This window comes from Acartia tonsa, chromosome 4 (assembly GCF_053477335.1).
Source record: "Acartia tonsa isolate MP-2025a chromosome 4, ASM5347733v1, whole genome shotgun sequence".
Classification (NCBI taxonomy): Eukaryota; Metazoa; Arthropoda; class Copepoda; order Calanoida; family Acartiidae; genus Acartia; species Acartia tonsa.
The window spans coordinates 41,675,894-41,698,340 of NC_137263.1; the positions used below are offsets into that span (position 1 = coordinate 41,675,894).

The following is a 22,447-nucleotide window of genomic DNA, read 5'->3' on the forward strand; positions in this document are numbered from 1 at the left end:
TCAAGTTCTGCAAATTTGACAAAATCCTTTATACTGCCAATGGACTGCTCAACCTCCCCCTCCCCCTTCTATTTTCTTATAATAATGTTTGGTAGGATGAGTAAGGTCTACAGTATTAAGGAGGGTTCTACAGGGAAAAGACAATGGTTCGATAAATAGGTATACATCCACTATGATGATACACAAAATTACAATTAGTGGTTGAACCGCTTGGACACTCAACATAATGAACCAACCAATCAAATTCAAAGTCCCCAAAGTTGTAAAGTTAACGAATTAGAAACGTTATTATAAATATCTTTCATCCTAGTTTTCTTTCTAGACTAAAAGGTACGAGTTATAAACATGGAAATGATAATGTATTATGTTGTTTATTAATATTAAATATTAATGTAATAATCAGAAACATCTGGGCCAAAGGGAACACTGTGATAAGTTTAGGAATGATATATGGGAACAATGTACATAAACATATTCTGTATTTAAAAGTACCAGAATGTACATCTATATATATTTATGTCCGCTTAGATCTAGCAAATTACTGTACCAATTGTTTCACAAGTTTCAGGAAAGGATACCAGGTTATTTGAAGGGTGCAAAGTCCAGTCCCCTTAGACTCCCATCTATTCCTAACAACAATGTAAGAAAACTTAGAATTTGTGAAAAAAGTAAAAACTATAGGTCTTCTCAGAATATTTTAACTGTTATCAATGAACCGATCATCATATTTTGCTTTCCAGAGTTGTTTTTAGCTAATCACCAAGAGGGGTGAAAAATACAAGACTGTAAGAAAAATCACCTTCATCCTGCAAACTTAAAATTAAATCACAGAAAACATCCTTTGATTTAAATTTTTTAAAAATATTTTCACTTAAAGGGTTAAATCACTTATCCATTCTCAACTGTACTGGATAAGATCATCCCTATTTAGAAAAAGTGTGAGTAAATTAAGCGTGTAAATGTTATCTGGTTATTGCCAACACTTATTGTAGGTAATGATAATGTCTATGTAAAAGAATCAAGGATAAAGGAATTATTTTTCAGAATCAAAGCTTCTTCAAAACCTACTTTATTTTGATTAAGGTGAGTATTTCAAAGTATTCTAAACAAGCATTTCAGTATATTACTGAGACTTTACTGAATTAGAATTTAGCAAGTGTAGAATTTTTTAATAAAGCTGTAAAATCTGTCAATAAACTTGAAAAAGAAGAAAGAAATGGTCAATCTCCCGAACTATATAGACGGAGTGACATACGTATTAAACCTGATTACAAAGTATCTGTGCTATTACAAAACTGAACAATTTAATATGTTCAATTAACTTTTCCCTAAATCCCCAAAGGAGAGTCAATTACAAGATTTATCTTAATCACGCTGACTACAAGGTGCCCATTAGAAGAGCCAAAAAAAGTAATTTCTTTTATTAAGAAAGAAAAAAAAGAAAAATGTTACTTAATATTACTCTCATGATATATTATGACAATATGATATTATTAAGAAATCAATGATTACAATCTCTGTGTCAGCCCAATTAAAGTGAATATAAATCATGATGTTTCACAAATCTATGTGTAACACAGTTACCTGTAATAACAAGGATGACAACATCCATAAAAGCGAAGCCCTGAAACGGTAGGACAAACGGACATTAAGACTTGTATAGTGTCAAAACTGAAAAATCAGAATATAAATGAATAAGAGTCAAAGCAAAATTGTGAGTAAATTTGTTGAAAAACTTCTTGATACAGGATAATGTTTATGGACATACTTACATTTTTAGGACTTGATTATAAAGTTGCTTTGCTTATAATATTGTACTTTGTTGTCCTAGGAATCAGTATACCAAAAATCAGAACAATCGGATAAATAGATCACATTCAAATTAGTTGTTAAAAATGTAAAAAATCAACATGTTTAAAATGGACGTACGGACATTCTGGTAATGATTATACAGTTACTACGCTTTCTAAATTGTACCTAACTACTACAGGAATCACCATGCAAAATTTGAAATCGATAGGAAAATTCTAACATGCCTAAATTAATGAAAAAGCTATCCATCTCAGACGTACGGACAAACGGACCGACCTTTTAAAAAGTAGAACGAAGTTTGTCCGTTTGATTTCAGTACCCCCCCCCCCCCACCCTAAAAGAAAGGAAATACTCACATCATGAAGAGGGAAGGCTGCAGTGTAGGCACCTTCTTCAACCAGACGACTTACGCCGACCTAAAACAAGTAAAAATATGATAAAAACTAAAAAAAATATTAAATGATAAGTAATACTGCATTATTTAATATTGTTATAGTCAGCTTATGCCCACAGCGAAAATAATTCGAAAAAAATCGAAACCTATACGTTATTTTCAGCTGTTGTTGGGGGGGGGGGGGGCAACACTTAACGACCTTTTCATCTGCCCCCAAATATCATTTTAGCTTTATTTCGCTTGTTGGCTTTACCTTATTCCTGTGTTCTAGTTAAAATATACTCGTCAATAGAATGTTCAAAATTAGAGAACAAAAGCATTTCTTCATTATTTTATTTAGTAAATCTTTTTTATTTCTAATATTTTTTTCTATTTTACCTTATTTGATATAAATTTATATCTTTTTTTACAACTAGTATTTACACAGAAAAATGTGTCCAATTTTAGCATAATACATTTTATATTTATACAGAGCTGCTCTTGTAAAAAAAATACGCTATCCTTTAAAGTAATCAAGATATACTGTCAAAATTTTTTTTTAACTAAATCTATTTTTTGATTTATTTTATACAATGTCTTAAACCATTTTTGACTTACCAGGAGATATATAATGAACAATTTTTAAGGAGGTAAAGGGAGATTACCCCCCCCCCCAAAAAAAAAATAAAAAGCTTTGACTCCCTTGATATAACTATATAAAATAATTTGGATTGTAAATTATGCTTGTCCAAAAAGCCTAAAGTTTAATAAATATGTCTTCTTGTTAGTTGACTAAAAGCATATGGTATTTTAATTAAATCTTTTTTGGTTCTTATAAAATGTCAGTGTTCAAACTTTTCAACAGATAATTTCATTCTGTAGAATGGACAATAAATAATTTTGCTTTTTAATACCTGGTCAATATATAAAAAATCAAGATTTTGAATGTTAAATAATCTATGTTTTTTGTGAAATATAAAAATGTTTTTATTGCATTGAGGCAAGGTGTGTAAATAATATAAACCCTCTCACATGAAAATATTTTACAGTTTTTCCTGTTCTAAGTATGAAAAATGAAAATTATGTACTTTTTAAAATTAACCACATATTAAAAAAGAATGTTTATTGATCTGGTCTTCTGTTCAATGTGAATTTGGGTGTCTGTTAGAAATAGTGTTGATTATTTTAATTGGGTTGTTCAGCTACGATCATAACAAGTTCAGCAGCATTATGTGCACTAATCCCCAAAGTCTTTAAAATTAGCAAAATTAAGAAAAGTTGCATTAGTTCCAGTACCCAAAGTCAAAGACAGCCAAAAAATCCATTGGTCATTCCTTTTTTCCTGGGTCTTCTGCGTTGATGATAAATACATGTTTATATTTTACTTGAAGTAAATAGTTGAAATTAAAACTAAATTTCATTAAGAGTCATCTTTGATATACATTGTAATCCATTGCAAACATTTAAAACAGTATTTCCTTTGCTTAGTTACCATGTAATTCTTCAACTTATAATTTACCAAAGGAAATAAAAATAATCCCCCTCCTATTTTAAGTCCTTGAAAGCTTCGCTTCTTTTATGTACATATACTAAGTATTCTTGTTTTTGGTAATTGATGTTGTTAAGATACCTAAAGTTTAAAATCAATTGTTTTCTCAAGTTTTGCATCCACAAACTTTCTTCAAAGTTTAACAAAATGTCATTTTTTTGCATAATTACATTCCCCTTTTTAAATTTTTTATTCACAAAGTTTCTCTTTCTTTAAGATACAAGCATGGAATCCTTAATGAGAGGGGAGAGTGATAAGAGTCCCAGAAAATGACATTTCACGCGGTCGTACGCGATCATGCGTCATGCTGGAAGGGTGTTGCAAATTTCAGATCCCAAATTTCTCGATTAAAGAAAAGTTTATCCTTTTATTACAGCAAATTAAATGATCTTGCAAGCATTGCTTTTATCTTATAGAGAAAAATAGTAAATCAAATAGCGAAAACTGAGATCTGAAACCCTTCCAATAAGACGCATGATGGCGTTCGACCGCGAGAAATGGCATTTTCTGGGACTCCATCGAGAGAGTGAACCTTGAGAGGGTGAAATAGAACCATCTAAAAATCAAGAGAATGTTTTTGAAGAGGCTGGAAATAATTTGGGCAAATCTACTATTCTTCAATAAAATTATATCAAAATCACAATTCGCAGTCAGTTCAAAGAAAATTTTTTTAAAATCCAGTTTTTAACAATCTGCAATTTGTATTTTTCTGTCTTATTTGCACATAATTGTACAAATTCAAAAATATAAACAAGAACGATTTAACCCACAACGCACTAAGAGTAACAGCAACAAAAACAAAATTTCAACAATAGGATACAAAGAATATTGTACATATAACATGTGTATCTAGGAATGCTCAAAAATCCTGCTTCCTTTTATTAGGCAATAAGCTCAATAATCTATTGGAATCTAAGTTTCTTAAAACACATGGGGCATGCTTTCAGAAAAAAAAACATGCATTTGCTATGAATGTAGAAAGTTTTGCATAAAAAATGTATGTAGTATTGTCAAGGGTGTGCTCATGTTTTTTGCTTGGGGGAGGCAAGTGTCTAAAAAAGACACAATGCAATCTTTCCCGATTTTGTATTAATTTGTGGAACATGATTCCAGTTACGTCATATTTTTCTTTCCCGAAAAAGGGAAGGGGGGAAGAAAAAAAGAGATGGGACAAAAGAGGGTTTTCCCCATCTCTTTTGAAGAGATTTTCTTCCCCCCTTCCCTTTTTCGGGAAAGAAAAATATGAGGTAACTGGAATCATGTTCCGCAAAATTAATACAAAATCGGGAAAGATTGTATTGTGTCTCTAAAAAATGGTATCTCCATGTATTTTTATATCCTTCCCACTACCCTCTAGATAATTGTCTTAAGAGAGGAGAGAAGGATGTTATTTTGGGAAAAATCATACGATTTTTTAGACAAAGCCCATATTATCCTGTTGTGACGTCATAAATTTCGGGAAAAGAAAATGGAAAGGAGAACCCCATTTCTCCCATCTCCTTTGAAGAGATTTTCTTCCCCCCTTCCCTTCTCCTATCCCGAAATTTATGACGTCACAACAGGATAATATTGGCTTTGACATTTTTTAACATGGGGAGGGGGGGCATACCCTATTACGAAAAGATGAGGAATCACGTTTACCTCCCCCCATGTGTACGCTCATAAGTAGTTTAGTTTAGCCTTTACTTTTTATCTTTCTTTGTACCAAAATAATTTGACTTTATACAATTCTTTTTCATATTTCTCTAATATCCTAGCCGTCAGATCTTCTAACAAGAATGGGTATTTAATAGAAGCGCCAGTAAAATTTTTCTAGGGCTTTGTAAAAACCATTAATACACTGTAAAAAATAAATTTTTCATTTAGTATCAATTAATAAATCTATTCTACTTATGTACAATCTTAGAAATTTTCTTAGGCTAGCCTTAAAATTTGAGTTTCCTAAGTGTTATTATTCATTTCTATGTATGGCTAATGAAACCCTAATTCCTAGACCAAGGTGGGAGAGGTTGAAGGTGGTAAATGGGTGTTTATCTCCCCCCCCCCCTGTCATTCTTATCCTAGGCTAGCTCAGAAATGTGTTGAGGATTTGGTCCAATGTTTATACCTGCTTTAAAAGTATTTTGAATATAACTTACAAAAAAATGGTTACAAAATGGTTTTGTATTAACTAGGGCTGCTTTTGGTCCAAATTGACATTGTACTAAAGTTTAGTAGATAGTAGGAATAACCAGGGATCTAAAGGGATAAGATAATGGTAGATAAATTGATGTACGTACAATGTACATCCCCAATAATTATACATAAAAATTTCTGTATATTACAATTATTGGTTGAAACGTTTGGACATTCAACTTAATGAATCAACCAATCAAAATTCAATTAAAAGTCCCAAAAGTTGTTAGGCCAATGAGAAAACTTTTTTAAAACTGAAGGGACTAGTGTAATAAACAGCCCAATGTTCCCTTCCTTCTTGAGAAATAACTAGTAAGAAATAATGAAACTTTGTAATAATGATTATTATACCAAACCAGTCAAAAGAACCCCCCATACAATTTTCTATATCAATCTTTTATATTCAAGTAATAGGGTGTGTTTCTGTAGGTTTATCTGTTGAAAATAATAAATTTGTACGATTTTTAAGGAACCTTTTCATTATATCTTGGCCATTACTATGGTAAATATTATTTAAAAGTTTGGAGTGGGTTGTTTAAACTTTTTTCTCGTATTTATTCGAATCCGGTGGAAAAAAACTATGTCTAGCATCAGACTATATCCAGCTTTCTACGAATATAGAGATGTTTTTTTAGCCCGTGACTTCGGCACCTCGGGGCTAAAAAAATGGTTTTAATCTTAAAATTGTACATTCTATAAACGCGGAAAGCTGTTTATAATACGATGCGAGAAATAACTATTATTATTATACATGCTCTATCCATCCCACTCCCCCCTCGTTAATTTGATAGTTTAGAAGAATGATAAAGTTTTCACTATATCATGGTCCATATCAGGAGTCCTAATTTTGTACAGTACATATTAATTGAAATAGGGTCTACCTCGACTTTTATAATATTCCAAATTGTTTCTTTTCTTGAATATATTCAAATAAAAATTTACAACAAAATACCAATTTCATCTATAGTGGTCACATATCTTTATGAATTTAAAACTATTTATTCTTGGCCTATTTACATTAGCATATTCATTTTTAGATATTTCATTGTTTTTAGATCCACACAAATATACATCGCCTCTTTTCGCTCTATGCCTCTGGGGGCTAAAGGCGAATCTTACAGTGTCATTAAGCATTAATAAGATTCTGTATAATTAACTTTGGATAATCAAGCCTAGATTGAAGTAGGTTAAACACATTATCAAGATATATTAACCTTTTTTTGTACTAAATCTGATTTCCCTCCATCGTTTAGGTAGTCAAAAAGTTTTTTTTTTTAACTTTATTTTGATAACAGTTATGGATAAAATTGTAAATATTAACAACTATAAAAGATGTAATAATTGATTACTGGTAGAATTGTTAAAATAATAAGTTTTTTAAAATTCGAAAAAACGGATTTGCTTTTAAAATTTGTTATAAATTCTAAATAAAAGCCTTGAAACTATAAATCAAAATAGTAGAACAGCATAAATATTGTCCAGAAAGCTTACAAACTTTTACATTTTATACAGGGTTGCATGAATACATAGTTTTTAAGTTACAAAAAACAATTTTTTAAAAAAATTTTAGGGAAAAACGATGTACCATTTGTACCCCTGTCGAGCCCTCTTTCGAACCCTCTTAAAAACCTTCTGCAAAACCCTACATTTGTATATTCTCTGAGGAGAAGTACAACAAAATAGGTTTAGTTGTTACAGAGATCTTAAGATGGACAGTTGGACAGACAGATAGACATAATACTTTGCATTATAGATAGAGTCCAAAAGTTTATAATAAAAACAAAATTTTGACATAATACTGTGTGACGTACAGACACGATGTATACACAATGTATATAAAAGTAGCTGCGATACCCAAATCCTGAATGAATTAGGTCCAATATATTAAACACGATAATAATATTATTAGAACATTGGTTTTCTATTACGGACAGGAACATGATTAATTATCTTGTGCTGCTCGGTCCCTGCACTACAGTGTCCTCACAAAATAACAAAAAGACAAAATAGTCGGCGGTGCTCTCTTCTGAAGATTGGCATAAGAACCCTGAAGAATTTCAAGACATTTAAATTCCCAAAGTGGCCTTTATTAAAATTAATCGATTCAAGATTTTTTGACATAATTGTTTCTTATCTGTTATTATATTGCACAAATTCTATAGGCAAGAAAATTGTAAGCGGCCTGAGTATTGAGGTAAAAAACACAACAGAAAATCAACCACTAAATTACAAAACCATACAACACCAAACTATTAATGTACTCACATGCCTGACATAGCAGCATTTTTTTTCATTCCAGGCTTCCTGCAAGATTTTTCAGAAAATGTAAAAACACTACAAGGCATGAAGACAAACAATTTTTCATACTAGATTTTTTATATGGTTGCAGTAACTAATAGTTTTTCAACGAACATTACAAAAAATTTTTTTAGGAATCCTTATAATAAAGTAATAGGATCTCTGAACCGATATGGCTTTGCTTTACATTGAAGGTTCTAATGGGCACTGGAAAGGTTTTAAAACTATTTTGGGGGTGGGTACTATCCCCCACCCTCCCAAAAAAGGAAAATCGTCCCTAGAAAAAATGCCCCCCCTCCCTCCCCAGAAATTTTTTTTACTTTTTCTTTTTTAACTAAAAAATGGGGTGTTTTACTTCAAGTGCCCCTAGAGAAGAGTTAAATTATAATTTTAATTCATGATTCTGTTCGTGGACAATTTTTTGTTTAATTAAAAGATATGGTTTTACTGTGTGGTTTGTAAATAAAGAGAATTATTAGCCATAAGGGAATAATGATTATTAAGTATTAAGTACACAATGATTTTAAACTTTTAATTTATCCTTGACTTTTGTTACTTAACTTAAACACATTTCATTTTTGCCTTGTAGAAAAGTCAAAAAGAAAATATTTGTGTTTTTGGAAATAACTGCATTCCAAGTTTTTAGTTGCATCCAATAAGGCTTTGAGATATAGGTAAATACCATAATAGTTAATTATCGCATTGTATTATAGATAGCTTTTATATTAATCGACCATTTCCCTTTCGCTAAAGTCATAAATAACAAAAAAGACTTTCCTGATGTTACAAACAGTCAAGCCATTTCGGATAATTTTACTTCTGATAAAAACTGATAGTCTGTTTTCTAGACTGTTAATTATTTTATCTACTTGTTACTTAAGATCGTTAAAAGTAAACGCTAATTTCTAACAAATAACTTTTCGTGCTGCCTAGTGCCATAATGATAGATTAAGAAAACAGTTTCCTGTCTATTTACTTATCCAACTATCCCTGCTCTACAAAGCTTAACGACAAATTCTTTAGGATCTACTCACAAATGTTCATCTTCTTTTGGCTTTAAAAAGTAATGTTAACTTTAAAAATGCAAAGCGTTCTGAAAAATATCATACCTTAAAACTTTTTTTTGATTAAGGATTGGCCTTTTTTTCATCACCTCAGCTGCGTAAGGTGTAAAAAAGAGCGACTTTTCCCCCCACCTGCTGCTGTCCGTGTGCACGCCTATTTGATGATTCCACATTGATTTGATCTGCAGGTTCAAATCCCCCAATATATATATAAAAGTAAAACTATTTACCTCTCCTTTCTTCTCTCTGCCAAAAGCTGTGGTGGACAGAATCTCAAAAACAATTCTTGATCTCTGTGCACGAGAGAAAAAGTTTTCTACGTCATCAGACCCCAGAAATCTAAAATTCAAATATTGTATCAAAAATATGAAAATCAATATCTTTGGGGCATTTTACTTTCTACATTTTATATGCTTTAAACGCTTTTTAAATTTCAAAGGCAATACTGTATTATGAATTTCAATATGGCTCTAAATCCGATTAATTTTCACTTGAAAATTAACCAGTTCTGAGCCATACTGAAAGAAACATATCGTAGTTTTATAGACAATGTCAACGAAAAAGAAAAAAAATGAATAAATTTTGTTTGGATGGCCAGTGCAACATCTCTGAGCCAATAAATTGGTAATTAACATTTTAAGTTTTTTTTATTTTTTTATCAGCTGACAACTATATATAATAACATACGATAATGATTATAAATTAAGAATAAGTCCAAGATAAGTTTAAGATGAAAGCTTTTCCATTTTAGATTACAAGATAACGCTAGATAACGCATTAAAGTTTATTAAGGTTGATGATATATGGTATATTTACAAGTTTTTTTTATTAGTTTGGGCAATCTCGATCGAAAATGGACGGACAATTATTCAAAAACATCGAGAAGGAAAAATTGAATCTAACAAAAAACTTGAAATGATAGCGATAAATTAAATTTATGTATGCCTTCTTAGATTATTTCTCACTCCAATTATTTAAACGTTGATTAAACGATTGGAAGTTTTTGAGCGAGAATTTCTGGACAGAATTTGGAAAATTATAATGTACAACAATGTCATTGCTCGTTTTATTAATTGAATCATATGTGACTAAAACTAAACAAAAATCTTTGTCTGCTAAAACTTCCGCCTGAAATTAGACGGAATATAGTGTCTAATTAACCATTTATATTACAGTATGATAATACTGTAATAAAGTAAAGGCTAAAAAATCCGCAAATTTTAGTTTTATTCTGAACATACCTACAAAAATTTTTGATATACTTATGCTTCGAACACAGTAAAAGTGTCGGACTGATTATGACGTAAAAAAAAATTTGCCAATGAGAGGCCACTATAAATTTTACCATTGGTCAATAATGGCCTCTCATTGGCTAATTTTTTTTGTAACGTCATAATCAGTCCGACACTTTTACTGTGTTCTTATGCTTCAAACTATATTCAAACGCAATGATGGACAGATCTGCAGACACGAGTTCCAGACCCTTACATTTAGCATTTACTCAAGCTGAAAGTACATTTATCATTTTTTGTGCTAACAAAACTCATGGAAGGAGTTGTTTTATGGGCTTCATCAAGAAATACAATACTGAAAGTCTGACTAAAAGTGACACATGTGGCTTCCGCCTTATTTGAGCATTTACTTTATTTCAGTACTAAATGATCATACTGTAATATATTTATTAATATTGAATAGTTATTTCTCGCATCGTATTATAAACATCTTTCCGCGGATATAGAATGTACAATTATAAGATTAAAACCAGTTTTATTAAAACCAAGCACGGACTAAAATAACTGGTTTTAATTTTATGATTGTACATTTTTATATTCGTAGAAAGCTGGATATAATACGATGCTAGACATAGTTTTTTCGTATGGATGAGAACCGGTTCTTATCCACTGGATTCAAATGAATACGAGAATATATCTTACCTTCCCTATATCTGTATGCAATGTTAATATAGTGAAAGAAAATTGTGTTCGGATTAAGAGGAAATACTTAGGAAGGATTGAAGTCAATTCCACCAATTTTTATTTCATTGGAGAAATTGTGTGTGTGTGTGTGTGTGTGTGTGTGTGTGTGTGTGTGTGTGTGTGTGTGTGTGTGGGTGTGGTAGGAAATAGATTTCAATGGAAAAGATTTTGTCAAGATTTATTTCCGTTTGTTTATGCCATACAATTAACCCTCCTTTTTACTAAAAACTGAATTTTTATTATATTTATGATTAGTATATGTTACTTATAATAACTAAAATGGCTTTACAGAAAGGTAAGGTCATGACAGAGTTGGGGAAAGACAGAGTTAAAACATTTTTCAGACAAAAAAATAAAGTAAACCCCTTCCTCTCCCTTTCCCTGAGTGCCCCCTAATGTCTCTAGGGGCATATCCGCTAGTAAAAGAAAAATCAAGACGGGTTCTTAGAAGGCTAGAACGAACAAAAAGATTTGGCTAAGATATTTCTTTTCTACTTGACTGAGTAAAATATACTTTTGTTGTAAAGCTTTTTTTTGTTAGACTTTTTTCTTTTTCCTTCTATTAACAATCAAATCAATAAGTTGTTTTTTTAAGAGAAGATAAAACTAAAAGGCAAAATTTCCAGATAAGAGGTTACAGAGACGAAACCAATGGAATAAGTAAATAAATAATAAAAATATCTAAATTCAAATTACTGAAGTCTAGATCTACATTTTGTATACAGTCTTCCCTGCAAAGTTTTTCTGAACGCGCGTATGTCAAAAAAGTTACTTAATTTCTAAATTTCATAATTTACTAAAAATACATTAAGATTAATAAAATTAAATTGCATGATAATAAATCTAAATACATTATAAATATTTTTGATTAATATATCTCATATGACAATTTTAAAGCCTTTCTTTTTAAAATTTATTTCAACAAAGGCTGAACAAAAGTTGTTTTAATAATCGTCACAAAAGTAAAACTACATAACTATAAATAACTTACCTGTGTATTTTCTTATTTAAGCAATAATTTTAAAATCAATTATAAATCCTCGAGGCAATTGAAGATAAACTATAATGCCTCAAGACTTTCCACCAGCCAAACGAATCCTCATCATATCTTATACAGTTTGTCATAGTGATTTTTTGATTAGCAGAAAAGTATGAGGTCAAAAATATTTTATTCTGATATATATCTCTGCCCTTCAAGCATTAACCCTTTGTCTTTGTCTTGTATATGGTCTAATATAGACTATTCAATAGTAGAATTTAACTGTTCTAATATATTAATATAAATTATATCATGCCCTAACAAGTTTTATTGTCTTTAATTGTGTCTTGAATATGTAGTTTTATAAAATAGAAATTAAATCATATCATTATGAAGAAACGAATTATTAAGGTATCAAAGAGTTATTTTTGCAAATATATCTTCTAAAAACCAGTCGAAAATGGTTTGTTCTTGTTTTTATAAATTTGTCTACAGTATTGTCTATGTAGAACTGTAGATATGAACTAAATTAATATTTTCATTAATACAGATTTTGTACATTTCTATAAAATCATTATTTAGTAACAAATCTTTTAAGCAAAAGCATTAGAACAATTCCACACTTAAAACTATTTATGTCATACCCCTGACAGAGTAGCAGTATTTACTTATTGTTTTTATATTACCCTTTAGTGTGTGTGTATGTAGCCATAGTTTCATAGTAACCAAACCTAAGCACTCATGGAAAAGGACGAGACTCTTTTGTAAAGCCACTAGGGCTAGCTCAAGCTCCACATTCAGGTATATTATGTCTTGACACGCTGTCTCACGGGAGCTACCCTTAAGTACCTCACCCTCGCCGAATATGGCAGGTGTCCCAAATTAAGTCACCGTAATGAATGAAGCTCTCCGCAGAGGAACTTGGGTTGTACTGTTATTATGTACGTCACCATTGAGTATTAAAACTCCTCAACAATCTCCCTTATTACACAACTTAGGGAAGTTGCGTGAATATATTGCGACTGAGAAATTAAAGTTGCCATTTGGGAATTTGAACTCAAACTTTCACCACCATAACGTAGTGCGCTGCCATAAAGCAACAACAAATGTACATTTTGGCTATATTATTATTATTAAAAACAAAGATAATTTGGTCCATAAGTAGCACAGTAATATTCTGAGGGGAGAAGCAATGGACTTTATACATTCAAAATAAAGATAAACTAAATCACCCTTTAACTGTAGATTAAAACTATTCATTGAACTAATTTTGAACAAGTTCTATAATAGTACCCAAAACTTTTAGCCCACGAATAAAATAACTTAGGTACTAGTGTAATTTACATTTCACATGTCCCTTCCCTTCCTGACAAGAACAGTACCAGTTACATATTAGAAAATCATATAAAAGAGAGAAAATAACTGCAAAATAAAGACTGTAAGCTATTATAAGAGACACTGTATAAAAGTGAAAAGACTGCGTAGACCATGTAGAGTCAAGTTTTAAAATTAAAATGAACAATAGACTGCGTAGATACTTTTTGTAGTGACAGACATTCAGAAGGACTTACCAACGGTGAGGAGTTGCTACGCTACTAAAAATACAATTCTATTTTCTTTATCTTTGTGTGTAAAGTAAATTTTGTGCTCATATAAGTTTTTTTTTGCAAAATATAAATAGTAAATCCAATGTTCTATTTGTTATGTTGATAACAATTGGTTTTCTTTGCATTTTAAGACATTTCTGTGGGTTTTTAAAGGATTTTACTTGAAAGGAAATTTTACAACATTTGTAGTGATTTTTATGCAATTTTTAAAAGAAAGTTAAAAAATTATAAAACTTTGTCAACATTAAAAACTCAATGGAATTTTGACTGCATAGATACTTTAGTCTATTACAGAATGCACACTGTAGCTACTGTAAAGAAGTTACTGATACAGTGCATTTTCAACTAAATTTTTATTCCAGTCTGACCGGTGAACGTACACGTATGTCCTAATTATTCTCTAGCTCTGTTACTAATATAAATAAAACCTCAAGAGGGTGAAAAGGCTTAGCCATTAATACCCTCGATTAAAATTCAGAATTAATAGTATGAAAATTTTTAAAATAAGGAATATAACTATAGTCCCTTAAAATAAAATAAATCTGCATAGGAAAAAAATTGGGCTTCATGAAAAAAAGAAATACAGATATACTTACTAAATTATGCTCTCTAATATTTGTCTAATGTTATCAGTCTATTGGCTTTACTGGCATATATTGCAGAGATAATGGGCCAATTTTCCAAGTTTTTAGAGGGCTTTACTTGTTATTGGCTTAGTACAACAGTACAACAGTGCACATACTTAGATGTTATTGGCTTAGTACATCTGTAGTACTTAGGAATACAGGGACAGGACAATGAAAGAAAAAAAATGTGTTTTTATCCCTTTTATTTAAATTCTATCTTTGCTAGCTTGAAACTATTTAGAGAAAAATTAATTATATGCCTCCAAAAACATAAAAAGCATAATTATCCTTGGTTGCTAGACCTGAAATTAAAGTGTCATGGACAACTGCCTCGCCCATACAAGATAAAACCTCCATGTGTAGTATTTTCTTGAAGTTCTTGACGCACATCAACATAACTAATTTATTTTTAGAACTAATTTCATATAAAATTTGGTAAAATTCATGATTTGCAAGTTAGATGACCTATAATCCAGGAGATCTAATAATACAATAGCTGATAAATTCATGTACATTCCCAATGATGCCACACAAAATTACCTCTTCTGTAGATCAAAATATGTGGCTGAAACGTTTGAACACTCAACTTAATGAATCAACCAATCAAAATTTACTAAAGTCCCCAAGGTTGTTAAGTCAACAAATTAGAAGACGTTAATATAAAACTCTGGGGACTAGTGTAATAAATAGCCCATTGTCCCCTCTCTCTCTCTCTGCCTATAACCTCCACATTTTTAGCCAATTTTAGAATCTACAAACCTTTGGGTTTTTTTAACCTCACTTAACTTACCCTTTTCTGAAAGATATAGAAAAATATTACCTATTATTATTGAACATTATAAGGGAGGGGCAATTCAATGTTCAGATAAGAGAATTTTTACGAATAATATGATTAAGTTTGTGTAAAAATCTTGACAAAGCAAGTTATTTAATTATATCTCTTCTTTTATACTAAAAAGCCAATAATATCTTTTCATAAAAGTCTTTGATTGCAAGTATGTAGTTTTTGTAAAAAAAGAGAGTATAAAAAAAATGTGATGCAAGTCGTTTTTGCCTTTCATTCCTTAAAAAGTACCATGCAATATAAAAAAGTCCTGTTTTCAACAAGGCTTTTAAATAATTGGGGTTTTTGAATAGATTACCAAGATATTAATGTAAAAAAAGACGTTTTTTTACTCGAGATAATTCAATTTCCTTTTTTAAGAATCTGTTTTGTAAAAAAAAAAAAATGTTCATAGTCCAGTTGTGTTTTTCCTTATTGGATGTTTGTTTGACACTTGAAAATAACAAAACAAAATAATGCAGTACTAGTTCATATGTATCATGTTGGTTTTTAATTTCCTATTTAATAGAAATAGAAATTGAATGTTTTAAGTGGATGCAATTAGATCCTATGTATATTATAACTCTAAATTCAAAACTACTCCATGGATTTATGAATCTAAGGAAATTTTACTACAATAGCTTTGCCCTTTTTTGTGACATTTAAAAAGCCAGAAATCTAGTTAGGATACTTTTAATACAACTAATTTAAAATCATATACTGTTAAAGAGAGAGACACCATTTGGGACCTCATTCCTGAAAGTAAATCATCCCAGTTGCGTGTACAGGGGTTTGCCAGAGAGGTTCGAACTAAAATATTTTAATGCAACCCAAAAAAATAGAGGGAGGTGTAATACAGATTACAAGAGGGATGTAACTTTTTTTGTCAGTGGGGTGGATGCACCCCCTTACATGATCAACATAATCAAAGGTGTATTTTTTAGCTTGACCGACACTTTGGCTGTTTTAGAGAGGTGTATATCCGTGTCAACGGTGGAGTAATACACCCTACTTAATTTTGCCAGGGATTTCATACAACACCCTCCCCCTCTTTTGCTTTTAACTAAGGGAACAAATTTGATGACAGGCGCATATAATAAAAGTTTTCCTAGCATCCACTGCACAATTTAAGACAAGTTAAAAATATGAGAAATTTTGATTGTATTAAAAGTTTGATAGTTTGACAGTGCATTGTAAATTCTACAGCATTTGGAATCATTCGAAACAATTGCAGAAAAAATAATCTATAACCCAGCTTTCCAGATATCACGTTAAGAAACTTCTCATTAGAGTGCTGTTAAAAGGCCAAAATAGAGTTTTTTGCGAGAGGCTGCGTCCATATCAAGCAGAATGTAGGAAAAATCCAATGAAAATTGAGATTTATTTATAAGAGTTGTATTTATTCATCATTTTTAAAATTTTTATTAAATTAAATCCTTTTTAATTTTGGTATTTCAATTTTAAAAATTGATTATCTATAATACAAAGTTGTACGATGTCTGTCTGTCTGTCCGTCTGTCTGAAGCTTAAGATCTCAGTAACCACTGAACCGATTGGGCTCTACTCTTCAGGGAATATACCTACTGGTTCTGTGATGGTTTAAAGCTATTTTCTTAAAGGGTGGGACACAAAAATGAAAAATACGCCCCGACAAAGAATTTTTCTTTTTCTTTTAAAAACTATAATTAAAAAGGGGGGGGTTGAATACCTTCCCCCCCCCAAACCCCCCCCCCTAAAATATTTTTCTTTTTAAATTTAAATTTAAATAACACAAAAAAAGGTTTGTCAAACTTCTTGGGGCAAAGCCCCTAGAGGCTAGGGGCGAATTAGTTATTAACAATTTAGAAGCCCAGATATTTGTATTATATTCGTCCATCCGGCTGTCCGACAAGGAACTCGATTTAAATACAATAAACAGATTTACTTCTATCAACAAACATCATTCTTATTTCTGTATATTAATCACTTAGGACGATCTATCTTAGGAGTTGGATATACCTATATTTTTTTAGTTTTTCCTCCTTATTAATACTTAAGCTGTGAAGTCTATGAACATAGTTGTCCTTGTCTTTCACTGCCTGCCTTGTTTAAATGATAAATTAACCTTTTTATGTTTTATGAAAACATATTTTGAACATAAAAATATAATAAAAAATGTCATGCAAGATAAAAATTAACTTTTTTTATGTAAAAATTATCCATTATTAATATGCTTTCATTACATAATTAACTAATGATTAAAAATCATAAAAAGTTAGATGGTATTAACCCTACATCCACAGTAGACCAATTTTAAATATTTTTGTAAAGAAAATTTTGGATTTGGTTAGGTTAGGTAGGTTGAGTAATCTTGAGGTGAGTGGCACTTTTTTTTAATTTCTGAATTTGACGATTAAATGAACCAATCACGTAACTCCTTTTCTAAACTTTTGCGTACTATTGGTCGTCTTTTGACAAGAAGACATGTAATTGGTTCATTTAATGGCAAAGTTTTAAAAAAGGCGGGTAAATTAAATTGGTCAACTAGTGAAATAAAGGTTTCTACTAAAAAGTCCAAAATGTCTAAATTAACTAATGGGAAGCATTCTAAATGTATGTAAAAGCATTAAACTATATATAATGATAAAATTAGCTTTGAAGAGAATAGTTAAGTTTATAAATATTTCCACTTACTGTTTGTAGCTGAAATTAAAAAAAGAATATTTTCAAACATTGCTTAAGAATGTTACTTTCAATATTTCGACGATTATTTGATATCGCAGTGTTAAAGACGTCTTTATAGGCGATGAAAACTTCAGTTCAATTAGATGTTTTCCCATATAGATGTACTAAAAAGTTCTGTTATCTTGTTTTTAAATCCAATTATTTTAAATATTTTTTACATACTTACTTCAAGATTTATCAATCCCTTTTGTTGTTCGTCTTTCCATATGCTTTTTTCATGGATGTAGAATACACGTGGATATTAAGACAGGGAAAAAGTTGTCGTCAATTTATTGGAACCGATTTGTTTGTCAATCCAGTAGAAATGGAAGGGATGGGGTAAAGGGGTTGGAAGTGGGTAAACGTTTTTTTAGCCTGCTGCGTGTTTCACTTATTAAAGAACATGAAAATATGGTGAAATATCTAAGTAATAATATATCCACCATTGCTGTTTATCTACGTATCTATGTTTGTTTTTGCACTTGTTTTTCTTACTTAGTGGCAAATACATTCCAAACAAAAAAAAAATAATCTTTAAAATTAAATCTATAAAAATTCCATGTTTATTTCGCCACCCGCAGTATATTATAAAATTTATTGGTTAAAGTTTCTAGTTCACGGAGACAATCATGTTTCAAAGTTTAAAAATAAAGTTTTCCATTTTTCCAATATCATGGAGAATATTGGATGTATGAAGCAAAGACCTATTTCTTTTGTAAAAAAAAAGAAAAATCTTATTTATGAAATGAAGTATTTTTTTTGTACCAAAATAAGGACAATAATGTTCATAAATAACAGCAATAGCAGCAATCCTATTATATAAAGTAGTAAGCTTTTTTTGTCTGTAGTGAAGGATCTTGCTAATCGCTGAACCGATCGGGTTCTCCTTAACAGGGTAGCTTCTCATAGGTCCCGGGAAGGTTTATAACTATTTTGGGGGAGGGTACCACCACCCTACAAAGAGAAAATTACCCCCCCCCCCAATTTTTTAAAACTTTTATATAAGTCAAAAAAATAAGTCTTGGGATTAAACCCTCCTCAAATGCCCCTAGAGGCCTCTAGGGGGCGTAGCCGCTAGTAACAAATAATGAAATATAAATTTAGTTAAATAGGATTTTATAAAGTCATAAGGAAGGAGGTAAATATTTTGAGTGGCTTTTTAATCTACTTTTATTCTAAAATCATATGTAAGTAAACCAATACATAGATTACAGACAGGCAGTAGCAAGGACATACCAAAGTTGTAGAGTAGCTGCGCTTCAAATAATAGTATGGACTTTATAAAGTTTTAAAATTCAAATATTTTTAGCATTGTGGGAACACTTTCTTTGTTCCTTACAGATCTAGAATATTGAATTTTACAAGCTTATCCTCAAGTATTTCTACAAATCCATACTAAACAAGATTTAAACAAATAAAACTATGTAATTCAAAAGTTGAAAGTAAATATATTGAAGAAAATATCTTATTGCTAACTCATAATTGTTTGGTATAAATAGTATTAGGTGATTTTCCTCAAAGAAGCTATCAAGCACTGAAGCATAACCCACTCCCTTTTTTAAAAAAAATTTGTTTTTTTAAATGTGGGGGAATATTATTTTCTATACCTAACTCTTTCGGGGAGAAGGGCTAACCCTGTGGGGCCAAAAACTGCAGGGCTTCCCAGTATCAAGTACAGTCTAAACTAAACTGGACTAAAGTAACGAACAAGCAAAGGAAAAATTACCTAGACCTTTTTCCAGTTATTTAAAAATAAGCACTTTGAGAGAATATTATTATTTTCTTACATATTTTAATTCATCTGAATCTAAATGCTATTAATAATGTTAAGTATTTATTTGTTTTAAATTATATCAAAAATCCTTTAAATGTATTTTTGCTCTTTTCTAAATATTGTTCTGTAACAAAAATATCTTCAGTGCGATCTGTATGTATGATAAACAGTGCTTAATTATAATTAATTATATTCAAATGTTTGATATGTATGAAATTGCCAATAATTAACAGTAAAAATGAAACATGACCCAATTAACACTAAAAGCATTCAATTTATTGTTTTTTTAAAATAACTGTTTTCTCTAACAAAGATGTTGTGAATGCTTTTTAGAAATCTTTGAATAAAATTTGAAAGTGCCCTTTATTGACATTAATAAAAGAGAAGACACAAAAGAAGCAAGAGTGATAAAAACTCAATGAATCTACAAGAGAAACTTACATCAATTCATATTTTAAAAATTTTGTTGGATAGTCAGCCGCTGCATTTGTATAAATGGTTTGTATATTATTCCTTTTTTCTGTGAGATTGTTAGTTAGCAAAAAATTTTATTTCCTTTTTAAAATCAAATTTTGAAAAATATATATTTTGAAGAAAAAAAATTCAACATCATATTTAGAGAAATGTAGATTTTTACCTAAATATTTTCGATAAAATAAAATTAGTAAAACTGGCGGCTGACTTTCCCTTTCAAAAATTTGATGAAATTTGCATTAAGTATTCTGAATTTCTCTTGCAATAAAATAGTTTGCTTGGCATATCACTTGATAAAAAGACATAATTTAGTGTGTTTGTGAAGTAGTAGGGGTAACATTAAGTACGTGGTTTGGTGCGGCAGACTTAGAAATTATATCTGTTGGGCACATCATAAATATTACAGGGCGCCACCATCTCTATAAAGTAAGAAATAAAACATCAAATTTAAAAAAAAATATTTATTGATTTTTGAAAGATTGATTTATTCCTATTTTAAGGTGCGTGAACAGGATTTTGCAAAGGAGATAGGGGGGGGGGGGGGTATACCTTTCCCCTGGATGTTTTAGAATACTAATACTATATTAACTTGATGCATACTAGTTTAGACTAAGAGTGCCCCTCACCCCTAGAATGTATTTTTTAGGCGTGTTAAAATCGGAAAATTATCACTGAATGTTGTAATTTAGTTTAGACATACTTGAGGGGAGTGTCCAACGCCCCCAAAACCTTCTGTCCGCACACCTCTGTTCAGAAAAATTATTTTTATAAATATATTATGATGTTTCATTTCTTACTGTGTGCAAGTAAATTTTTGACTAAATGTTAGCGGCATGCTCGAGGCTGATGTTATCATACCTGTCCAGCTTTGAGGTCTTGAAGGGACATGTGTAGTAGTCTAGTGGACGGTTAGGCACCTCCTCGGACATGGGGTTGGGTAACCTCAACTTCTTCAGGATCCATTCAGACCAGTTCATAGAGGTGTTGGGTTGAGCCTGAATAAAATCATCTAGGGTATATGACATCAATGGCACTTGATGATGCAGGCTCTACAGAGTTTGTAATTTTCTCTGTACGAAGCTTTTTATAGTACCTATAAAAAATGAAGTCAAAATGGCCCAACATTGGTCAATTGTTGACGTCATTTTTTTATAGGCACTATAAAGTGCTTCTCTCTGCACAGTATCTACACAGTTAAAAGCACACACATACGCAAGCTCACCACATAAACACAAATAATCTGTGGTAAACGCTTGCAGTATAAAAATTCAACAATTCGCGATTTTCGTATCTGAAAGCTTGCTTATTCTGCTCTTATTGGGGACAATTTGTTAATAAAATTGTTAACATTTGGGAAGATAATATATCTTTCATTTATATATCCCTGTAATTCTAAAAATATAGTGTGACCTGCTGATTCGAACTAAACTTTCCTCACATAATTGTCAATATTTCAAAACTTTTACACAATTCTATTGGTACACCGACAAACGTCCTAATGCGACAAACGTCCTAATGCGACAAACCTCCTAAGCGACAAACCTCCTAAACGACAAACGTCCTAATGCGACATCTCTTAAGTAAAACATCCTAAAATATTTTAAAAATTTAAATCTTTCACAACTTAATTTAAAAATGTCCGAATATAAATTTTAAAAAAAGAATTTAAAAAATTAAAGGTCGATTTTTGTTATGCATGATTGTATCGGGTTAAAGACCATGCCATTCGATGGCCAACGCAGACTTTGGGAAAACTGTCGGACGGATTTTTAATTTTCAGCCTGTGTGCAAAGTTATTCAATAAATAAATTCAATTAAAAATTATGTCCCTGTGTTTTATCGCCATATTGGATTTTATATTGTTAATTTGTATTAACGTTAGTGGATTTTGTTCTCAAATTTTGGAAGATTTTTTTATTTCATATTTTTTGAAAATTTTAGGACGTTTTACTTAAGAGATGTCGCATTAGGACGTTTGTCCCTTTAGGAGGTTTGTCGCATTAGGACGTTTGTCGCATTATGAGGTTTAGGACGTTTGTCGCATTAGGACGTTTGTCGTGGTAGGAGGTTTGTCGGTGTACCATTCTATTCACTGATTCTGTGCAAATTTATTGCGAAATTTGTGGAATTTTAAAGGAGGAGAAATATTTACAACAAAATTCCTCTTCTGACCTTTCTTGACACATGGTGCAAACTTTTACACTTTCCAAATAT

At 30.8% G+C, this 22,447-nt stretch overlaps 1 protein-coding gene across 5 annotated transcripts in view; it reads right to left on the reverse strand.

Annotated features, from left to right (window-relative positions):
- LOC145317278 (anoctamin-7-like) overlaps positions 1–22,447 on the reverse strand; it is a 162,238-nt gene that overhangs the window by 68,365 nt on the left and 71,426 nt on the right. For all 5 annotated transcript variants that reach the window (XM_080158287.1, XM_080158288.1, XM_080158286.1 and 2 more), the window contains 3 exons: positions 21,092–21,228; positions 9,502–9,610; positions 2,169–2,228 (listed from right to left, as the gene is read on the reverse strand). In XM_080158287.1, coding sequence (XP_080014413.1) covers positions 2,169–2,228; positions 9,502–9,610; positions 21,092–21,228 — 306 coding nt within the window. The remainder of the gene's footprint in view (positions 1–2,168; positions 2,229–9,501; positions 9,611–21,091; positions 21,229–22,447) is intronic.